The sequence below is a fragment of the Pipistrellus hanaki genome, assembly GCF_964339955.1.
Source record: "Pipistrellus hanaki genome assembly, chromosome: 3".
Lineage (NCBI taxonomy): Eukaryota > Metazoa > Chordata > Mammalia > Chiroptera > Vespertilionidae > Pipistrellus > Pipistrellus hanaki.
Genome location: NC_140505.1, coordinates 74,350,119 through 74,372,250, shown reverse-complemented (window position 1 = coordinate 74,372,250; position 22,132 = coordinate 74,350,119). Strand labels below are relative to the sequence as shown.

Here is a 22,132-nt window from a genome sequence, read left to right as displayed (position 1 = left end):
TCTTTGTATTAGAGATTATTATAACCTTAACCACCTGGTCAAGCTGGCATCAGAGTGGAAAGACTATATCACCTTTGGGAGTTTCCTGCTAAACATAATTACAGAGCAAAATAGATGAACTCCAAATATAGAGATGCACTATAAGACAACTAGTCCAGACTTCCGAAGACCTGCTGTCATGAGAAAAGAATCTGTAATGGACTAGATTGGGAGATACCACAAAGACACAATACCCAAACACACAATGTGAACCTTGATTGGATCCTTAAAGACAGGCAAGGGAAAAGTAACAAAGATATTTTGAGATAATTAGGGAAATTTGTGAATAGACTGCATATTACATGATGTTTTTGAATTAATGACTTTTGAAGGGTGGTAATGATGCTGATGTTAAGAGATGTATGCTGACATATTCAGAAGAGAAGTAAAATAATATCTGCAGCTTACTCTCATAAGGTTTCAGAAGGTATGGAGGAGAGACTGTTTCCTGACATGACCACTACTGGACCCTTAAGTTGTATTATATTAGATCCTGGCTAGAGCAGAGATTGTTCCTATAATCAGAAGAGAGATTGCTTTCCCTAAATTCCCTCAGAGATAGCTGACTCCCCAATTTCCATGCTGTGCTGGTTCCTGGAACAGACCACTGCCTGTCCGGACAAGTATGAAAGGCATTTTCGCTTACCTGGGACCAGTCCAGTCCCTCATCTATCCTGCCCTGCTCTAAATAATTCTTTAATGCCTGCCAAGCATCACGGAGATTATCTACTTCCTCTTGCCACAGCACAAGATGAGCCTATGTTTCCTTTAATAAACTCTGTTAATTGCTGGACTGGAGCGACCTGCTTCTTTCTTAGGTCTTCCCCTGCCCTCTGCTTACAGAGGTATATTTTTCAGTCTCCAGGCTTTTCCCTGGGTCTGCATGTATGAGCAAAAAGGAAATGCATATGGCCCTAGCCGGTTTGGCTCTGTGGATAGTGTTGGCCTGCGGACCAAAAGGTCCCAGGTTCGATTCTGGTCAAGGGCACATACCTTGGTTGCAGGCTCCTCCCAGCCCAGGTCCTGATTGGAGCTCATGCAGGAGGCAACCAATTGATGTGCTTCTTTCTGTCTTTCCCTCTCTCTTCCACACTGCCGAAAAATCAATGGAAAAATATTCTCGGGTGAGGATTAAAAAAAAACACACACATATGTGTGCAAACACAGATAGAATGATTATGGTAAAACTTACATTTACAGGATAAATGTAAGTGAAAAATATATGTGGGGCTCACTGTATTTTTCTTCCCCCAATTTTTCTGTGGGCTTGAAAATATTCAATATTTTAAATGATTCTGTTTTCATTAATGAGTGAAAGTGTTTGGGCTAAGATACTAACATGAATTAAAAAAATTAAAATGTATGCCGAAACCGGTTTGGCTCAGTGGTAGAGCGTTGGTCTGTGGACTGAAAGGTCCCGGGTTCGATTCCGGTCAAGGGCATGTACCTTGGTTGCGGGCACATCCCCAGTGGGGGGTGTGCAAGAAGCAGCTGGTTGATGTTTCTCTCTCATCGACGTTTCTAGCTCTTTATCTCTCTCCCTTCCTCTCTGTAAAAAATCAATAAAATATATTTTAAAAAAATTAAAATATGAAATCTGAACATGAACTACCAATATAAACTCATGACACTTGAAGAAGCAATAAGCATTCCTACTCCTAGTTCACAGATTTTGGTTTCTGAATATTATTTAGTTCTTTAGAGGAATAGCCAATTCCAGGTCTGAGGAAGGGCAGTAGAAGGTAAAACTGGGGTCAATCTGGCGTAGTAGAAACAAAGAAGCAATCAAAGAATTATGAGCCTGAGACAAAAGGATATAGGGACCACCCTGCAGGGGCTCCCAGAGGCCAAGTTTGGAATAGTTTAAGCCAGTGGTCAGCAAACTGCAGCTCGAGAACCACATGCGGCTCTTTGGCCCCTTGAGTGTGGCTCTTCCACAAAATGCCACGAGCAGTCACGCACATATAGTGGCCCATGTCGGTTTTCGGCTCTCAAAAGAAATTTCAATCGTTGTACTGTTGATATTTGGCTCTGTTGACTAATGAGTCTGCTGACCACTGGTTTAAGCAACTTGAAACAAACAAATGAGTGAATGAATAAGTGACTATAAATAAATAAATGATTGAAAAATGTAGATTATTTTAAAAATCTATGAGTCCAGAGCAATACAAATAAACAAATGAATGAGTGAGGGGAATAAACTCACTTGCCACCACTGGAAGTGACTATTCCACTAAAACATTAATCTGAAAATTGGTAATTAAAGGAAGGTGGAAGCCCTCCAGCACATCTAGATAGCAATACCTCTGGCAAAGTGTACATAAGAAGTACGCCCTCTGGTGGTATAGGTTCCTTGAAAAGAGAGAGAGGCAAGGACAGAAAAGTGGCACTACAGGGCAAATTAGCCACCAAAGTGCCACATGCCTTCAGTCCTTCTAGCCCAAGGGAAAGAAGGATGGATGGATGGATGGATGGATGGATGGATGGATGGACGGACGGATGGACGGACAGATGGGGCAGAGCTAAAGATCTATAAAAAAATTTATACCTGATCTTTATATTGCTAAAAAGATGATAGAAAACTACTGTTTGCTGAGAAGATATGGGGAGGCACTGTGATCTTTAGGAAATAAGGTTCATTACCTTCATGATTTCCTACCATTACTGTCATATATTCCAATCTTTGCAGTATTTTAATGTTACTAATTTCAATGAGAGTAATTTAAAAATAAGAATATCATAGCTGCTTAACAAAACAAAAAAAAAATCAACATTTTTTACTAAACTATCACTAAAAGTAATGTAATATAAAAAACTTACTTTTCTGACAGATGCTCTAGTCTTCAAGTGACTGTTTCTGAAAGTCTGGAAGGTCGCCATAATTATATTGCTGCTGTATGTGATGAATGAAGAGTTAATCCATAAGATACCTAAAGAACATAAATTAAAAGAAAACAATTTATTAACTTTAGTGACTCAGGCAAGCATTTTGCCCTAAAATAACTTCTAAAATAGTTATTTTTTAGTAAAAACATAAAGAAAAATTCTGAGCCATAAAATTTTTACTTAGCAATTCCAACAAGAAAATGGAAAGATATGTTAATATTAGTACCTTAATGAGATACCACATTATTATAAAAATTTACTTTTATGTTCAAGGTTATTATAAAGTAGTTTACTTATCATTCAATTTCACTGCCCTTTATTGCAAATATTTGAAAAATATAAGAAAATACTTGAATGCTTCAATAAGTATTTGAAAAACCTCTAAAAATCTAAAATAGAGAATGTCACAAAAATATTACAGTCTTTTTTTTTTTTTTTTTTTTGTCTCCTAAAAGTCATAGGAATCAAATGGAAAATAATTTATAGAAGGCACTCTATCCTCATAGCAAAACTCTAGACCCGTGGTCGGCAAACTGCGGCTTACGAGCCGCATGCAGCTCTTTGGCCCCTTGAATGTGGCTCTTCCACAAAATACCACGGCCTGGGCGAGTCTATTTTGAAGAAGTGGCATTAGAAGAAGTTTAAGTTTAAAAAATTTGGCTCTCCAAAGAACTTTTAATCATTATACTGTTGATATCTGGCTCTGTTGACAAATAAGTTTGCCAACCACTGCTGTAGACATTCTTACTTCTTGAGCAGATAGGTTTGATAATATACAAATAAAACTGTGAAACCTGTACATATCAAATTAAAATCAAATAAACAAAAACAAATTCTTTATATAATAACTAGAGGCCCGGTGCATGAAAATTCATGCACTGGAGGAGGGGGTGTCCTTCAGCCCTGCCTGCTGTGACCCAGCCATCAGGGGAAAGCGATGCCCCCATCACACCTCTGCTGCTGCCACTGCCAGCAGCGCAAGTCTCAGCCAGCCCTGGTTACCTGAGCCTTGGGCGGCCCTGGACAGCTGGGCAGCCGCCATCCGAGGCTTGCCTGTGCCTCAAGCACAGGTGGCTGGAGGGTTAAGGGTACTGGGGCAGGTACCCCAGCGGGGCTTAGGGGAATGGGCACAAATACAGTTTTATTTGTATATTGAAGGCAGGGCAGTCAATTAGCATATTCTCTCTTATTGGCTGTGGGTGCCGCCATCTTTGAGGGCGGGGTAGTCAATTAGCATATTCCCTTAATGCCTGTGGTCACTGCCATCTTTGTGATGGCATGTCAATTAGCATATTCCCTCTTTATTAGATAGGATCTTAACAGCATACTAGAGTTCAGAAAACATCCAAATTTGATAATGAATAGTACTTAAAACACATGTATGCACCTATGTGCACACAGACAAAGCCCTTGGGAAACACTCTAAAATTAAGTCTTAACTTTTTGATCATTGCTTTAATAAAATACCTTTGAGAGCTTAAGTCAACGCAGCATTAATCACTCAATATCAACATCTGACCACAGTAACTTGGTCATTCATTTAACATTTAATTACATTAGATGCTATGGATACAGGGGAGAACAGCCAGGAAAATGTTTTATTATAGTAAAGGGTAGGAATGGGAATTGAATTCTAAATTACTAAATAACTAAAAAACTTGAGTCAAAAAAGAGTTAAGAAATGGTTAGTTTCAATCAAACTTGTCTTATAAAAATTACCTAACTGCCCTGGCCGGGTGGCTCAGTTAGTTGGCACATATTCCATATACCAAGAGGTATGGGGTTCAATTCCCAGTCAGGGCACACACCTAGGTTTTGTGTTCGATCCTCAGTTGAGGATGTTTCTGTCTCTCTACCTCCCTCCTGCTCTAAAAATCAATGACCATATCCTGAGACGAGGACTAAAACAGAAAAGAATAACCTCATAGAAATTGAATGTCAGCCTCCCCGCCCCTCTGTGGGTGCTGGGGTAGGGTGCCCCTGCAGGGGAACTGGAAGAACTCCCCGTGACTGCTTCCTCTTCCTTCTTTGCAGTCCAGGCTCCTGTCAGGCAGTCTCCTCAGATCTCCGGGAACTAGGCTTCTGCCGCCCACCCCCTGCTGTGCATGCGTCAATATGAAAATTGGTCATTACAGGGACACCTTCACGAACAAATTAGCATATTACTTCTTCATATGTATAGGTACTATTCTGAACTAAGATAAATCCTAGTGATCTAACAATAAAATTTGATCAATGACTTGACCTGAAATAGGACTGCAAGAAAGGAAACAGAGATCCCAAAAGCACGAGAGAGACACCAGCATTCAGAAAAGTACCATTTGTGTTCCTGTTCTACTCATTGGCTTTGTTTCCTTTAGGTAAATTGCAGTATCTCTAGATCTGTTTCCTCAATATATATATTACCTCACTTACCCAGCAAGTTTATTGTGGGAATCAAATGGAAAACATTTGATTCCCACAATAAAGTTTCCAAAGTGCTTCATAGGAAGCACTTTGGAAACTATAAAACACAGGTAAAATAAAAATTAAAGTATTTATGGAGCAAAATGAACAAGAGGACCAAAATTCTCAAAACAAGGTGTAAATATAAAGATTTCTGTAGCCAAAACAAGAAAATAATCCTTTTATTTGTCCCAGGCCAACTCACACCCCTCCCACCCCCAGAGTTCTCTTCAACTGCAAGAACCCTTGGGCCAATGGACTTACCTCAAACTTCATGTAAAACATGTAATATGGAAGGCAACCCAAGGGTTTCAGCTCCCAAGGAAACTGATACCACCTTTCTGGAGAACAATTTTGAAATGCATATCAAAACCCTGAAAATATTTCTACCCTATGACACAATTCTACTTCTGGGAATCAGCAACGGAAACGATGATTCTGGAGCATCTATGGTTCTAACTAAAGTTTATAAAGCACCAAGTGCTTTGCTGAGATTATTAAGTTAATATCTCATTTAATTCTTAGGACTGGCTAAGTAGCATTCCAATTTTATAATTAGAAAAACAGGCAAGTCGAAATTAAGCAATTCACCCAAGCCCATACACAGCAAGCAGTAGAGGACTCAAATCCAAATCTCCAAACTCTAATAACCAGGCATAAACTGTTCATCACACTTTATCATAGAGAAAAATAAGCAGCACTCAAGATACCAGAAAAACGGGAGTTACTTAATAAATTGGCGTGCATTCCTGATATGGTAATGGCAGCCTTTTAAAAACAATGAGGAGCAGAAACCTGTTTGGCTCAGTGGATAAGAGTGTGAGCCTGCGAACTGAAAGGTCCCGGGTTCGATTCCAGTCAAGGGCATGTACCTTGGTTACCCGCAGGGAGTATGAAGGAGGCAGCTGAATTGATCTTTCTCATTGGTGTTTCTAACTCTCTACCCCTCTCTTTTCCTCTCTGTAAAAAATCAATAAAATATATTAAAAATAATAATAATAATTAAAAAAATAAAAAAAATGAGGAAAGGCAGATAAGAGAGGAGCACAAAAAATCTTTACTTTCTCTGACTCCAAAAAAAGGGCAGAGTTGAGGAAAGAGATGGGAAAAAGCAAGCAGCTGCTGACAAGAGGCAATATGAGCAAAGATTAAACACTAAATCATTGGAGGCTTCACCAGGGAAAAACTGACCAATTACGTACATGAGCTGCTCACCTGAAGGTGAGACATGCCATGCCCACCTCCGGCAGAAGAGTTACAGTGAGCTTGTGGGAGGCCTGTGGTGCTCTCAGACAACATCTCAGACCTGACATCTCTGGCTCCCCCAGCTGACTCTACCTACAATATTTCTGAGTAGCAAACCTATATAAAACACCCTTTTCGCCAAAACCGGTTTGGCTCAGTGGATAGAGCACTGGCCTACGGACTGAAAGGTCCTGGGTTCAATTCCGGTCAAGGGCATGTATCTTGGTTGTGGCCATGCAAGAGGCAGGTGATCGATGATTCTCTCTCATCGATGTTTCTAACTCCCTATCCCTCTCTCTTCCTCTCTGTAAAAAATCAATAAAATATATATATTTTTTAAAAAGATGGCAAAGTTTAAAAAAAAAAAAAGGTGAATGACTCGCATTTAAAAAAACACACCCTTTTCAAAGCAAAAATGAATACAGACCTATAAAGAAAATTTTAAAAAACAAATATAAGAAGGAATACACTAAAGAAAAAAAAATCCAGACAAATATAACCATGCCACCCAAAATTCACACTACTTATTTTCAGGACAATATATCAGAATTTATATTAATAAAAAATAAACTAAATTTAATTTCAAATCTACACTTTTCTTCACTCATTGAAAAAATACACAATTATAAACCCTACTCCTTCATTGGGTATATCTTAAAGGTAAGTAAAATATCTCACAAAGAAAAATATCAGAGAATATCTATGCAATGGTCCATAAAAGTGGACCTAACATGACATTAAATAACTCTGGTAAAGAAAAAACAATCACTTTTAGAAATGATGCCAAGACAGATGGGGAGAAAGAGTAACAGAGCATAGTTTCTTCACAATTTTATACAATTAAGAGTATATGCAGTTTTAGACAGATTTCATAAGAGGATCAAAAATACAATATTTTTCCTGAGAACACTTCTGTGCTAAAATAAACTTTTCATTTAATGCCTTTTTTTTCTCTGTGACCTATTCTGGGTGAATAAACAAGAGTCCTAAACAGGAAAATACTACTTGTGTTTCTCTATAGTCAAAGAAATGAAAGTGAACCTAAGTCATTTTTTAAAAAAGCAGATCCAAGAGAAGAAAGTACAGACAGACAAGGCAAACAAGTCAAAAGTGAGCTGCCAGAGCCCAAGAAAGACACAGGATATAAAAATAATATAAAATCCCTTAGAAGCAGCAAAAAAGCAGAACACATTGTTTAAAACACTAGACCAAGGAAGGTTTAAGAAATATCACAAAATATAAAACAAAACAAATGAAAGCTATGAAAGAAAGAACTATAAAGGGTACATAAAACGGAGATATGGGACACTCTGAATAAGTTATATGTATCTCTTAATCCTGCAATTTCATATCTTATCCTACATACATACTTACAAAAATAACCAAGATATATGTGAAAGAATATTAATTAAAATAAAATACCAAAGCTAATCTATAAGTCCATTAATTAAAATAAATCATAATATATTATATTATTATTACTCAGTTGTTGGAAATAGTTATATCAATACATATTGATACGACATCATGTCCACAAAATGTAAATGGAAAAAACAAGTTACAGAAAAGTGTAAATATTGATAGTATGTTTTCTACTTGTGATTAAAATAAAAATTACAAACACAATTCTGGCACACCTATGTGTGTGTATGCACACACCTAGGAAAAATGACAGATACAAACTAAATTCATGATAGTGGTCACTCATGACAAGTTGATTTTTTTAATGCTATGTTATATAATATGGGAAGACTAGTGTCCCAGTGCATTGATTCATGTACATTGAAAGGAAACTAATTAGAAGAAATCCTATCTAATAAAAGAGCAATATGTAAATTAACTATCACTCCACTACACCACAAGCCACACCACCAGCCCATCAGAAGCAATTATGCAAATGAACCCAACCAAGATGGCTGCAGCCATGGAGTGAGCAGGAGCCTTGCGTTTCTCCAGCAATGGAGGAAGCCAAGCTTTCCTCACATCCTGGCGGACCCAGGCCTCCACTCAAGGCTACAAAGTTTCAATCATAGAAGATAAATAAATCCCAACAAAAATGGCTTTGGCCACAGAGCTGGAGACAGCAGGAGGCTTCAGTTGCCCCAGGTGATGGAGGAAGCCAAGCTTCCGCAGCCCTGGCCTGCCTTGGCCTGCCTTGGCCTCTGCTTAAGGCTACAAATTTTCAATTATAGAAGATAAATAAATCCCAACTAAAATGGCTGCGGCCACAGAGCGAGCAGGACTCCGCTCAAGGCTACAAAGTTTCAATTACAGCCAGGACCGGTTTGGCTCAATGGATAGAGCGTCGGCTTGGGGACTGAAGGGTCCCGGGTTCGATTCCGGTCAAGGGCATGTACCTTGATTGCGGGCATATCCCCGGTAGGGGGTGTGCAAGAGGCAGCTGATCGCTGACTCTCTCTCATCGATGTTTCTAACTCTCTATCTCTCTCCCTTTCTCTCTGTATAAAAATCAATAAAATATATTAAAAAAATAAATAAAAATAAAAAGTTTCAATTACAGAAGAAAAACAAATCCCAGATAACACGGTCTCTGCTTGTGTCACTGGGGGGGGCGTGGTCAGTGTGCAAACTACCACAGGCTCCTCGCCCAGGCCACACTACACCCCAAGGGAATGCCCACCCTGATCCAAGACACCCTTCAGGGCAAACCAGCTGGTCCCCTCCCATGCACCAGACTGCTATCCTATCTAATAAAAGAGTAATATGCAAATTGACCATCACTCCAACACACAAGATGGCTGCCCCCATGTGGACACAAGATGGCCACTACAAGATGGCCAGCAAGGGAGGGCAGTTGGGAGAGACCAGGCCTGCAAGGGAGGGCAACTGTGGGCAATCGGGCCATCAGGGGAGGGTATTTGGGAGGGACCAGGCCAGCAGAGATGTTGAGGGCAACCATACCTGCAGGGAAGGGCAGTTGGGGAGGACCCAGGCCTGTAGGCGAGAGCAGTTGGGCAGAGAGGGGGGGGCCAGGCCTGCAGGGGAGGGCAGTTAGGGGCAATCAGGCTGGCAGGGGAGCAATTAGGTATCAATCAGGCTGACAAGGGAGTGTTTTGGGGGTGATCAGGCTGGCAGGCAGAAGCAGTTAGGGGCAATCAGGAGCCAGAAGTCCGACTGCCCATTTAAGTCCGATCGCGGTAGGATCGGGCCTATGCAAGTCGGACATCCCTCAAGGGGTCCCATATTGGAGAGGATGCAGGCTGAGCTGAGGAACACACACACACACGCACACATACCCCTCGTGCATGAATTTCATGCACCGGGCCTCTAATATTTAATATTGCTATTCATGTCTTGCTAATGAAAGGAAAATAGGATTTTACTGAGTCTCCTATCTACCTACTCCAGGACTTCTGTGAGGATCAAATGAGATGAGGCATGGGAAAATGCTTCACAAACATTTGGTTAAACTGTAAAATGTTTGCACCTGGCTATAAAGCAAGTTGGGTTCCTGGGCTAAAGAAACTCCAAGGATACTACCCTGTTTCCCCAAAAATACAGTGTCTTATACTAATTTTTGCTCCCAAAGATGCGCTAGGTCTTATTTTCAGGGGATGTCTTATTTTTCCATGAAGAAGAATACGGTACACATTTTTTGCTAAATGAAAATAAAGGAAATTTAATACCTGTATACGGTACGGTAGTACGGTAATTGTCAACACAAACCAGACAAACTGTGAATCCTACAGTATCAAGAATTTACTCATTTATTCAATGACAATCATGTCATCATCTTCTGGAACATCATCATAACAATCCAATTCCTGAATTTCCTGGTGAATTTCAGGTGACTCCATTTCTTTCAGAATCAGTGGCCCAAATCTCTCATGTTTAGCCTAGGGGGGCCTTATTTTCAGGGGATGCCTTATATTTCACTCAGAAGGAAACCTGTAAGTAGGTCTTATTTTTGGAGGATGTCTTATTTTCGGGAAACACGGTAGTTGCTAGGAAGAGGAAACCGGGCGTTGCTACATGACCTCATTACCCAGTGCCCACAACCACAGTTTCTGAGCTGAGCTGGGCTGTGCCATGGGGTCTTTGCAGTGCTGGCTGCGATTTGGTGTGGTGTCACTCTGGTGTGGTGGCGAGGCCTGTGACCCACTTGGGGGAAGCTGAGTGTTGGTTTGTCAGCACCAGTTCTGTGCTGCCATTTATTTTTAAATGGCCAGTGCTTGTCATGGTAGCTCCTGCATTGAGCATCTGCCCCCTGGTGGTCAGTGTGCATCGTAACTACTGGTCAGATGGATGGACACTTAGCCTTTTATATATATAGATAATAAATTAAGTCAAATTAGGCAGGTTCCAGCATGTTCACATTATCCCCATTTTATGTAAAATCTGTATTACTATATGTGTATATTTTTATGTGCAATAAAAGAGAACATATATGAAGAGGTATAAATATTGGTTTTGTCTGGTTAAATGCAATATTGTGTGTTTTATTTTTCTGGGTGTGCAAACATTTTTTATAAGAAAAACAAATATTTCCCAGTCTTTTCTACTCTCCTCTGGCCTAAGAAATGTTCAATACAGCATCATCTGCTTCTTAGCCTTTTTATAACATGACTTAACCAAAGCCAAGGAGTCTCTGAAAAGGCCTTCCTAGTCTCCATCAACAATAGTGTCCTGTCCAAACCGGTTTGGCTCAGTGGATAGGGCATTGGCCTACAGACTGAAAAGTCTCAGATTTGATTCTGGTCAAGGGCACGTACCTTGGTTGTGGGCACATCCCCAGTGGGGGCATGCAGGAGGCAGCTGATAGATGTTTCTCTCTCATCAATGCTTCTAACTCTATCCCTCTCCCTTCCTCTCTGTAAAAAAAGTCAATAAAAATATATATATTTAAAAAACAACAATAGTGTCCTATCTTGACTCTCTTCCTACTGGACCAGTTCTCAAACTTTAGTACACATAAGGACCAGCTTACTTCTAACATCTTTCCCCAACCCTGAAGATCTAGATTCTATGGAAAATAGAAATCTTTATTTTTTAACAAGTACTCTTTTATTTTTGATTGAGAAACACCTGTCTATCTCTCTAGCCATTTCATTAGTCGCCATCTCTAAATTCTTTTATAATTTAGAGATTACTAATCAAATACTAATATTTTCTTTTTTAATCCTCACCAAAGGATATTTTTCCATTACTTTTCAGAGAGTGGAAGGGAGGAAAGAGGGGGAGGAGAGAGAAACATCAATGAGAGACACTTGCACTAGTTACCTCCCCCACAAGCCTCCACCTGGGGGTGGGGGAGTGGGGGGGAGAGAGATCCAATTAAAAACTCAGGTACTTGCCTTGACCAGGAATCGAACCCTTGATACTCTAATCACTGAGCAACACCAGCCAGGGCCTCAAATACTAATATTTTCTAGCCTCCACCTCATCCTCTTTGGCTCATTCTATTTAGTTTTCCAAGGATATTTTATCTCTACCATCGGTTTTTACTATGCACATAACTCCCTAATATGTATGTATATCTTCAGTACACTTCGTGCACTTTAGTTTCAGTTCCTTATGTTCAATTTTCTATTAGGTACTTCTGACTAAATGTCCCAATTACCCCAAAATTAATATGTTTAAAAATTGAAAGAAATGTTCTCTCTAAACAATCACCTCCTGCATTTTTTGTATCAGGAAGAGTCAGGAAACCAAAAAAACTAGTAAGCCAAGCTAGAAACTGACCTTACCCTCAACCGCTACCGACTACCACATCTAGTAAATCACGTCTTGACCATCCTCCTCCTAAACATTCATCAAATCTACCGTTTCTTGCATCAGCTGAACTGCTACTGACTCTTCATCCATCAGTTCAAGGGCCTCCCTAGAAAGGCTTGGCTCATCTCCTTGCCCAAACAGTAGCCACCTCCTTTTTGCTGCCAAAGTGATTTGTACTTTATTTTTCTGGTGCAACTGTTTGCATGCTTCCCTCCTATTGTGAGTTCCTTGGAGACAAAAGTGTTTTATTGTATTTGCATTCTAACACAGTAAGATTCAAACATCTGCTCAATAAAAAGTAATTCTTTTTAAAGTGCAAAGTATGACTTTAAATGTTTAAATGGATACATTTAATGAATTATTTGAGAAAATAAAAGACTACAATAATTTCTAATTTTATAATACTTGAGAAATATTTATAATATGTGCTCCAAACGTACATTCTGACAAATCCCAAACAAATGGCCAAGTGTTAAAAATTAATATTCTGTTTAATTATAACAAAACAAGACAAAATATGTAAAACATTCATTTTCAAACATTTCACAACAGGCAAAGCAGGACTATGATCTGGCTAACATCCTTGTCACAACATAGGGAAAGGAAAGCCGCGCCTAGCTGCAGAGACAAAGATCAGAGTCTGGGAAGGCCAAAGTATCTAGAATTTGTAGGGCAGAGTACTGGAGAGAGAGCTCAGGAAGAGTAAGAGCTTTAGAAATGTGGAGATGAGTTCCCCTAGAGTCCCCGGCTCAATATTGATCGGTGCAGAATATCTGAGGCTGGGAAAATAACTACCAAAGAGCAATAGGCCAAACAATAAATGGATCCTGCCAGGACTTGGAATAGTTTGCATTCCCACCAACCAAAGTAGAAAAACCTTGCAATATATCAGGCAATGGTTGGACTTCTAGAGATTGAGAAAAAACAGAGGATCAAGAGAGAATACAAAGGAACAACTACAATAAAAGTGTTCCTGAGCAGATAAACAAAGAACCACAAATAGGTAGCAGTCTGAAAAGCAGGTGAGGAAGCTTCAGAAGAATTTACTGTGATTAAATTCAAGAAATAGTTTTAAATGTGAAGTGGACATTACTAGACTTCTAAACTCCTGAGAGTGGAAGTGATATTCTTTCTTTTTATTATGTTTTATTTCCTCCCTGTCCACACCCCTTCTTAGAGAAATTTTGGTACCCAGTCTAAAAAAGTACAAACTATGAGACATTCCTAAGTCTCCTGTAGATCCATTTTCCCATTTTCATCTTCCCCCAACCACAGCCCACTGAACTGGAAGGAGTACCTAACCAATCAGATTCTCTCTTCAGAAATTCAGGATTCAGCCAAAACCGGTTTGGCTCAGTGGATAGAGCGTTGGCCTGCAGACTGAAAGGTCCCAGGTTCGATTCCGATCAAGGGCATGTACCTTGGTTGCAGGCACATCCCTGGTAGGGGGTGTGCAGGAGGCAGCCAATCGATGTTTCTCTCTCATCGATGATTCTAACTCTCTATCCCTCTCCTTTCCTCTCTGTAAAAAATCAATAAAATATATATTTTTTTAAATTCAGAATTCAGATACAGAGTTATTTGTTGAGAATCATACTTCAATATCAAAGTGAGTCTGGGGTTGGCACTATGACAACTCAGTTTCAAACAAACCAAAGTTATGGGGAAGCAGAAACCAGAAGCTTTAAAGAGAGGGACAATCAGGAAAAAAAAAAAAAAAAAACTGTAACAGAATACTACCGTGTTTCCCCGAAAATAAGACCTGGCGCATGGAAAGATAAGACATCCCCTGAAAAAAAGACCTAGCGCAACTTTGGGAGAAAAAAATTAATATAAGACACTGTCTTATTTTCGGGGAAACAGGGTAGTAGCAGAAAACGCAGTAGCAGAGAGTAAGAACATGAATTCCCAGGAAAAAAACTAGAAGACTAACCCCTTGAAGATATTTTGGTTCCTAGGACACTGAGCTGGAGTAGATGTCATAGAATAGACTTTAGAGGCAGTCATCTAACTGTCTGACAAACACCTTTTTTTAAAGTAAGTTAATTCAATGTTTTTTTTCCACCTCACAAATAATCCTCAAGCCATTAAAAGAGGTCAATGGAAAAAAGACTGAGTAAGCAACTACTACGCTCTTTACAATACTTTTTGCGGTATGTTAACTCTCTTTCAGGATGAGGAAGAGGCTCAGTAACATTTATAGATCTGCCAGATTCCAAAACCTAAAACTCTTCACAATTTACCTTCTTTTCACTCAAGTAAACAGGCCACTACATCACCTCTTATTTCTTCCCATGAAACATTCTCAAATTAATCCAAAAATGTTAAAAATGTTTTCTCCTTTTATCCTGCCAAGTTTCTAATCTATATACAGGGTGGAGCCACAGTAGGTTTACAGTTGTGAGTACATAAAACAGTTTATTCTTGTACTATTATTTAAAACTAGAGGCCAAGTGCAGGAAATTTGTGCACGGGTAGGGTCCCTAAGCCTGGCTGGAGATAAGGGCCGATCAGGGTCTTCTGGCTGCTGTCCAGGGCCTTCCTTCATTCCGCACCGCTCCCTGGTAGAACTCCCAAGGGAACAATTTGCATATTAGGCTTTTGTTATATAGGACCAGAGGCCTGGTGCATGGATTTGTGCACCAGTGGGGTCCCTCAACCTGGCCTGCGCCCTCTGGCAATCAGGGACCTCTCAGGGGATCAAGAGTTGGTTCTGGCCATATCCTCAGAGACCAGGCCGAGGGATCCCACCAGTGCACAAATCCATGCACCAGGCCTCTAGTATACACATAAGATCTTTGGTTAATCTCTTTCCTCCTACTCCCCTCCCCCTTTCCTCTGAGATTCATCAGTCTGTTCCATGTTTCCATGCCTGTGGTTTCTGCTCCTGTGTTGAGCATCTGCCCCCTGGTGGTCAGTGTGCAGAATAGCTACTGGCCAGCCACTGGTAGCTTGGACTTCTAATATATATATATATATATATATATATATATATATATATATATATATATATATATATAGATTGTAATATCTTCCATGGGAACTGTAAAACTACTTTGGCCCACCCTATATTTCAAATGCCTCAATTTCTAGTAAATATTTTAAAATAAAATGAACTTTTATGTATAAAAGTTTGGTCTGTTTTTAAATTGATAAAGTATTTTTCTTTCCTTTCCCTCCTTCACCAATATAGACACCCTTAACTCAAGCCCAAGCTAAGCTGGTATCTTTTCCTGACCTGCCCCCACTCCTTATTCTCTCCAAGTAGTTCATTTTATTATTAAAAAGAACAAATTCAGCTGAAGCCGGTTTGGCTCAGTGGTAGAGCATCGGTCTGCGGACTAAAAGGTCCCAGGTTCAATTCCGGTAAAAGGCATGTACGTTGGTTGCAGGCACATCCCCAGTAGGGGGTGTGCAGGAGGCAGCTGGTCGATGTTTCTCTCTCATCGACGTTTCTAGCTTTCCCTTCCTCTCTGTAAAAAATCAATAAAATATATTTTTAAATAAATAAATAAATAAAAAGAACAAATTCAGCTTACTTAAATAATTATTCTACCCAAAGTTACCTCAATTACTTTTCGAAAGCAAGACAAAACAACTAACACTTATATCCTAAAAGCTTGAACCCCTTGCCAAAAGGTTATAAAGACCAGAAGAAAAAAAAAGTAAAAAAAAAAGTCCGTTTTTCTATCCCTGAATATCATGTTGCCAATATGGAATGGGAAGGAACTTTTTAAATATAGATTGATCTCTTTTTCCCATTCTCAAAAAGACATTTCCTAAGTTTTTCACGTTTTCTCCAAGTATAGACACAGCTCCACTATCTATAAATGAAAACTTCCCTAAAATGAGCAATATTGTATCATCTGATTGAGTTTGATTTCCTTTCCTAGAAGGTAAGTTCCTAGAATTAAAAAATATGTATATAATATTTACACATATACATTTTAAATGTACTATCCTTCAAGCCTCTAAAGCAAAAGACTTCTTCAGTTTCTAGACTTACCCCAGGAGAATAGAAGCTAGAGAATTTCTCACTGTGGTTCAAGGTCTTTGGCAATCTCAACAACTAGGATATATCGTCAACAACTAGGATATATCACTAGTCTTTATCAATAATACAGTTATGTGGGAAGGTACAGACATACACTAATGATTAGTTACCAGTTCAGCTTGGGATCCCATTTGTTCCAACTGCCCTTCATACTTTGACCTCTCATAAACTGCTGTTATAGCTGCAACTAACAGTGAAATTCACTGGCAACCCTTGTAGTGCTGCTAGAAGGAACATATAAAGTAGGAAAACCTGGGTACTACTTGAAAACGAAGTGTGTTTTAAAAGATTAAGTCGTAATATTTTAAATGTCCTAATCATGCGCTGAGAACTGCATTTCCATTTACTCTAAAATAGTAAATAAAATATTAAAACCATCTTTGCATTATCGAGAACCCCTAATTCTCTGAGTATTTCCACACAGACAAAAATCAGTGTCAATCATCATAACATCCCTAACAGGGTGGGAAGAAGCTAAGGAAAGCTTACATGTTTTGCGAGGGACTGAATAATTACAAAGCTGAAAAGAGAACCTGAATTTTTAGCTCACGTTTGCACTAGATGTCTCAGCAGTATTTCTCGTCCTGAAATTTCCTTAACATCTTAAGCAAAACCACCTTCCGTTTAATAAGGCTTTAAGAGCACAGGGTTAAGCAGAAGAAAAGAATTGTTACCAAGTCATATTACGGTGGTGGTTTGGATTTTATTCCTATAGTCTTTTTTTGTCAACGTTTTATATACATACATACATATATATATATATATATATATATATATATATATACATATATACATACATACATACATACATAAAAATAAAGCAGCTAAGGTGCCTGGAATAACAGACGTATACTCAATTCATTCGGAATATTGGATGTCCAGCATTTAAACGACTAACAAATTTTTAGAGAAAATTTTGACCGAAAATGTAAATTTCAACCCTCTGAAGAGCTGCTTGACGCCTTCCATTTCTGCCACACGGTCTGCGCCTGGTTCCAGGGCTCGGGGATTCTGACAGTGAAGGATGCTGCTGTTCTGGGACAAAGTGCAGCGTCCTCCGCCTCCTGCACGCCCTCCAGTGCGCGCACCACCAACACAACCTAAGCGCTAGCCCCGCCACGCACCGAAGGAGCCCGGCCCCGAAGACCCCCTCGGGCATGGAAGCTGAACTTGTCATTCAAAGGACTGCAGCTCCGCCGCCAGTTCCTTCTCTGCACCCCGGCGGACCCTCCAGCCCCCGCGCCCCGGGCTTCCTCCCTCCGCCCCGCTCCCTCCGCTGGCTCCGCCGGCTCCTCCTCCCACCTCCCAGCGAAGGCGCAGCTCCGAGCAGCCCCAAGTCAGAGCGAAGACTGCGGGCAGGCGGGGCTGGGGCGCCGGAAGGAACTGGGCCCCTCTATCCTTCGCGGCCCCACATCCCGCCGCCACGGGCGGACTCGACGCGGCCAGCGGGTCCGCACGCAGCTCACCTGAGGACCGCAGCCTCCGCAGCCCACGGGCTTATCACCAGCCCGCAACCACCGGACGCGCGAGCTGCTGGGCGGCCGGCGCTCCGCCCGCTCAGGTCCCAGCCCTCCCGCCTCCTCTCCCCGCCCCGCGGCCCGCCCCCGCCCTGCCCACCCGGCCTTCGGCCGCCGCAGCAGCTCCGGCCGCAACACCAGCTAGTCCCCACGCCTCCCATTCACTCTCGCGAGAGGGTGGCGCGACCTCTCGCGAGAAGTACCTCGTGACCAAGCCCGCGCAAAAGAGGGTGGGCTTAAAAAAAAAAAAAAAAAAAAAAAAAAAAAGCAAAGAAAAGGGAAAAGCTTCTCACGCGCTCGGCGGCGGCGGCGGCGGCGGCGGCGAGAAGGGGGGGGGGGCGTCCTTCACGTCACGTGAGGTGGAGACGGCCTCCCCATTGGCCAGAGCCCGCACGGCCGTGGGAGCTTTAAACTCCAGCTAACCTATGAACCTGCGGCCGGCGTCGTGCGCGCTTTCTGACCCGTTACCTTGGAAACCGTTTAACCCTTTCCTCTGGCAAGCCGCCTCCAGCCTCGGCTTGCCCTGCAGGCTGGGTTCCAGGCCCCGGCTCCTTTCCTCGGACCCCTGAGTCTTACCGCCTGGGGTCCGCTGGGCTCCTTCTCCGTCACCAGCAAGCTTTGCTTTCTTCGCACTCCCGGGCCCTTTCCCCAGCGGCAGCCCCTCCGACTCCGACCGCTCCGGTGCGGCTCATCCTCCGCTGGCTCCGCCCCTTCTCAGCATCTCCTGGGAGGACCACTCAGCGCCCCAGCCAACGGCCCCGCCGCACCGCTACCGTTAGCATCCGGGAACCGCGGGGCCCTAGCGCGCCTCCCGCCGGCCGTCCGCACGCGTGTCGGAATCGGGAAGTGGAAGCGTGGGCCTCGGGGAAAGCCAACCCCGGGGGAAGCTGCTGTGAGAGCATTGCCGCTGAGAGTCGGGAGGACCGGTCCAGCCACGCTGCAGACTCCTCAGGGACATCTGTCCCTCAGGGTGGAAATATCTGGCTGATGAGAAAGACATTTTTTTAAGACATTTCTCATCATGAGCTTTGCCCTGGTTGGGACACAGAGGCAGGGAGGAAAGAGGATATCCGTATGTTCATTGCTTCAAAATGCTTGTGTGAGCTCCTGCACGTGTTTGGCATGACTGCAGACTGTGGATTGGGCAGCGATGAAGACTAGAGTCTAGGGCTCTTATGGGGCAGAGAGGGTCAAGGGGCCGAAGTGGGGAGGGAAGAACATCTGTTGGTGTTCAGCCCTTTGCCAAGGAAATATCATAAATGATGTGATGGTGATTATGATTGGGTGGCTCCTGGGGGGCGGCCCTTTTGAGGAGGAGAAACTTAGTGATTTCCATAACACCAGTGGGAAGTGTTTTCCAGGCAAAGTAAACCACCAATTCAAAGGCCCTAAGTTGAGTTTGAAGAGAAAAATGAGAACGAAGAAATAAACTTGGAGAAGCAAACAAACATGGGCCAGATCCTGTAGGCTCTGTGAGGAATTGGGAGTTTATTCAAAGTGCAGTGGGAAACAGAGTTTTAAATAGGGGAGAGATACCTACGGTTTAATTAATTAATTCTCCTGCAGAGAAGAAGGCCACAGAGGAAGCAAAAAGATTGGGAGACATGTAATCCATGAGAGAGACAATCCTGAAAGACTTAATTTTCAATGACCTTGACATTCCTCTTTTAAAATCCATTAGGTCAGAGCCCTAGTGCTGTTTTCTACCTTCTGTTAAAAATATCTGGACAAATATTCAGTTACTGTTATTTAATTACAATAAGGAAAATAAATGGTGTGGATTTTTGTTTGTTTGTTTGTTTGTAGCTGTTATTTGGGAAAACAAATGGTTCCAAAGAAAAGTCACCTTCGATTTTCTTTCCCCTCCAGTTATACCACACCGATAAGCACTTCTTCTAATCTTAAAGTCATTTCTAAGAAAAAGAAACAAAGTGATGTTCAATAAAGATATTCTAAATATAAGACTTGAAAAGACGGCGATTGAAGGTTGGGAAATAAAGGTGTTTTGCTAAAATCAAAATCAAGAGAATTGAGTTCCGACTGGAAAACCTCAGTAACTGCTGAGGCAATCAAATCAAGGTACCTTATCCTTGAGGCGTAGCTTCCTCATACATAAAACAAGGCACAGTTTAACCAGCCTCACCCAAGTGGGTAAACCTGAATTGCACTTCTGCATTCACACAACAGTAAGGCGAAAGCCAGAAAAGGAAATGATGTGAATTTTTATAAGAACCTAACAGAGTCAACAGCACAAGTTAAATGAAATTGGACACGCGCGCACACACCAGCTGAGGAACTATGGAACTGATTCATGCAGATCCCAGGAATGCTTCCCTGAGAAACCTTGGCCTTCTCAGAGTGTGAAAGCAAAAGCATGGCCACCTGCTGGACCTCATACTTCCTTTCTCTATAGCTATTTTGAACCTATGATGTATTTCATAAATAATGATTCATATGTTCCTAATCAGAGTTTAAAACTGGGAAATATATGTTTAAAAGGCACTATCTTTAAGTTAAGCTAACAATTATAATGAAAATAAGATTTTAAGAAAACTTATAGGGTTTTTCAAAGGAAAGTACTAAAGAGAGAAAAGGTATTATTTTAATCAATTAAGACCACTCTTAAAATACTGAAAGAACTGAGCACTCTTTTGGTGCCATTTGCAGTTCTGGTGTGATTAACCAAAACAGCTGCTTGGTACTGCTAATTTAGATCAACAATGGGCTCAACTCTTCCATTCTAATACATATTAATGGAGCCATAAGTCCTCCCAACTCACCCTAGCAAGACAGTCATTGTGGTCAATTATTTGGAGTACAGTGAATATAATGTCAGAAGAAATTTAGGATTGAGATTCATTTTTATAGATATCCCTACTTTCTGATTCTTTTTAAAATTATTTTTTTAATAGCTTCATTGAAATATAATCAGATATAATACAATTCACCCACTTAAAGTCGTTTGTTTGTTTATGCATGCGTGCATGTATATTTTCAGAGTTGACAGGCATCACCAAAATCTAACTTTAGGACAATTTCCCCTCCTCCCCCCAAGAAACTTCATACCCATTAGCAGTCCATTCCCTACCTCATCTCTAACCCTAAGCAACCAATAATCTATTTTGTGTCTATAGATCTGCCAATACTGTACATTTCATATAAATGGAATTATACAATATGTCATTGTGTCTGACATCATTTACTTAGTATAATGTTTTCAAGGGTCAACCATGTTGTAGCATGTATCAGCACTTCATTTCATTTTGTTGCTGAATATTTCTAATGTATGGACATATCACCTTTTACTTATCAATTTTACCAATTAATAGACATTTGGGTTGTTTCCACTTTTTAGCTATTATGAATAATGCTGCTTTGAACATTTGTATACAGTTTTGTATGGATGTTGCTTATTCTTTTAATACTTTGCTCCTAGCTTTGTCTTTTTCGCCTACTGCTTGAAGTATGTGCACTCTGTCCCCGAGGGGTTGGCATTTCACATCTCCCCTGTTCAATGGCTTCTTATGGTTCTACCCACGACCTACCTAACTTTCTTCTCTGCTCTCATATCGTTCTCCCTCTCAGACAGTTCTCCTTGCAGTTCCTCAAATAGGGCCAGACTCTCCCTACTTCAGAGCCTTCCCACAGCTGTTCCTTCAGTATCGAATGTTCTTTCTCTGTCCATCCTCCTTAGCCTCTGAAGGCCCATGAATCCTTCAGCATTCAGCTCTACTCTCATTTCCTCAGGAACTCTTGTCCTAAGTCCCCAGACTAAGTAAGCTCGTCCTTATCTATAACTCTACTTTTTCTTCAAAGCATTTATCAAGTTACAATGATTTTTATTTGAGTGATTACTTATTTAGTTAATGTCTGACTCCTCTACTAGACTATGGGACCTATAAGCAGGATCCATATCTATTTTCACTTACACATGCCTGGCACATAGTGGATGTTATTAGTTATTTAATAACTATTCATTGGAAGGGAGGAGGGAGAGAGGGAGAGAGGGAAAGAGGGAGGGAGGGAGGGAGGGAGGGAGGGAGGGAGGGAGGAAGGGAGGGAGGAAGGAAGGAAGAAGTCTTTGTGTGTTCGATTTTTTTCTTCCCTTGCCCATGTTGAAATAAATCTCTAGACCCAAGATGGAGCCACTCCTCCCCAGGGTGGCACAACAACAAATCAAAACTTAGATAACTTTGATGTCCTTGTAAAT

General features: G+C 41.2%; 1 protein-coding gene across 3 annotated transcripts in view; it reads right to left on the bottom strand.

Annotated features, from left to right (window-relative positions):
- Positions 1–19,703, bottom strand: part of AKAP11 (A-kinase anchoring protein 11) — a 57,018-nt gene extending 37,315 nt beyond the window's left edge. For 2 of the 3 annotated variants that reach the window (XM_084876527.1, XM_084876529.1), the window contains exons 1-2: positions 17,872–18,004; positions 2,860–2,969 (exon numbers count right to left, since the gene is read on the bottom strand). In XM_084876527.1, coding sequence (XP_084732653.1) covers positions 2,860–2,919 — 60 coding nt within the window. In that variant the 5' untranslated portion in view covers positions 2,920–2,969; positions 17,872–18,004. Of the gene's footprint in view, positions 1–2,859; positions 2,970–17,871; positions 18,005–18,498 lie in introns of those variants that run through there. The other variant, XM_084876528.1, reaches the window with a different exon arrangement.
- Between the last annotated feature and the right edge of the window lie 2,429 nt (positions 19,704–22,132).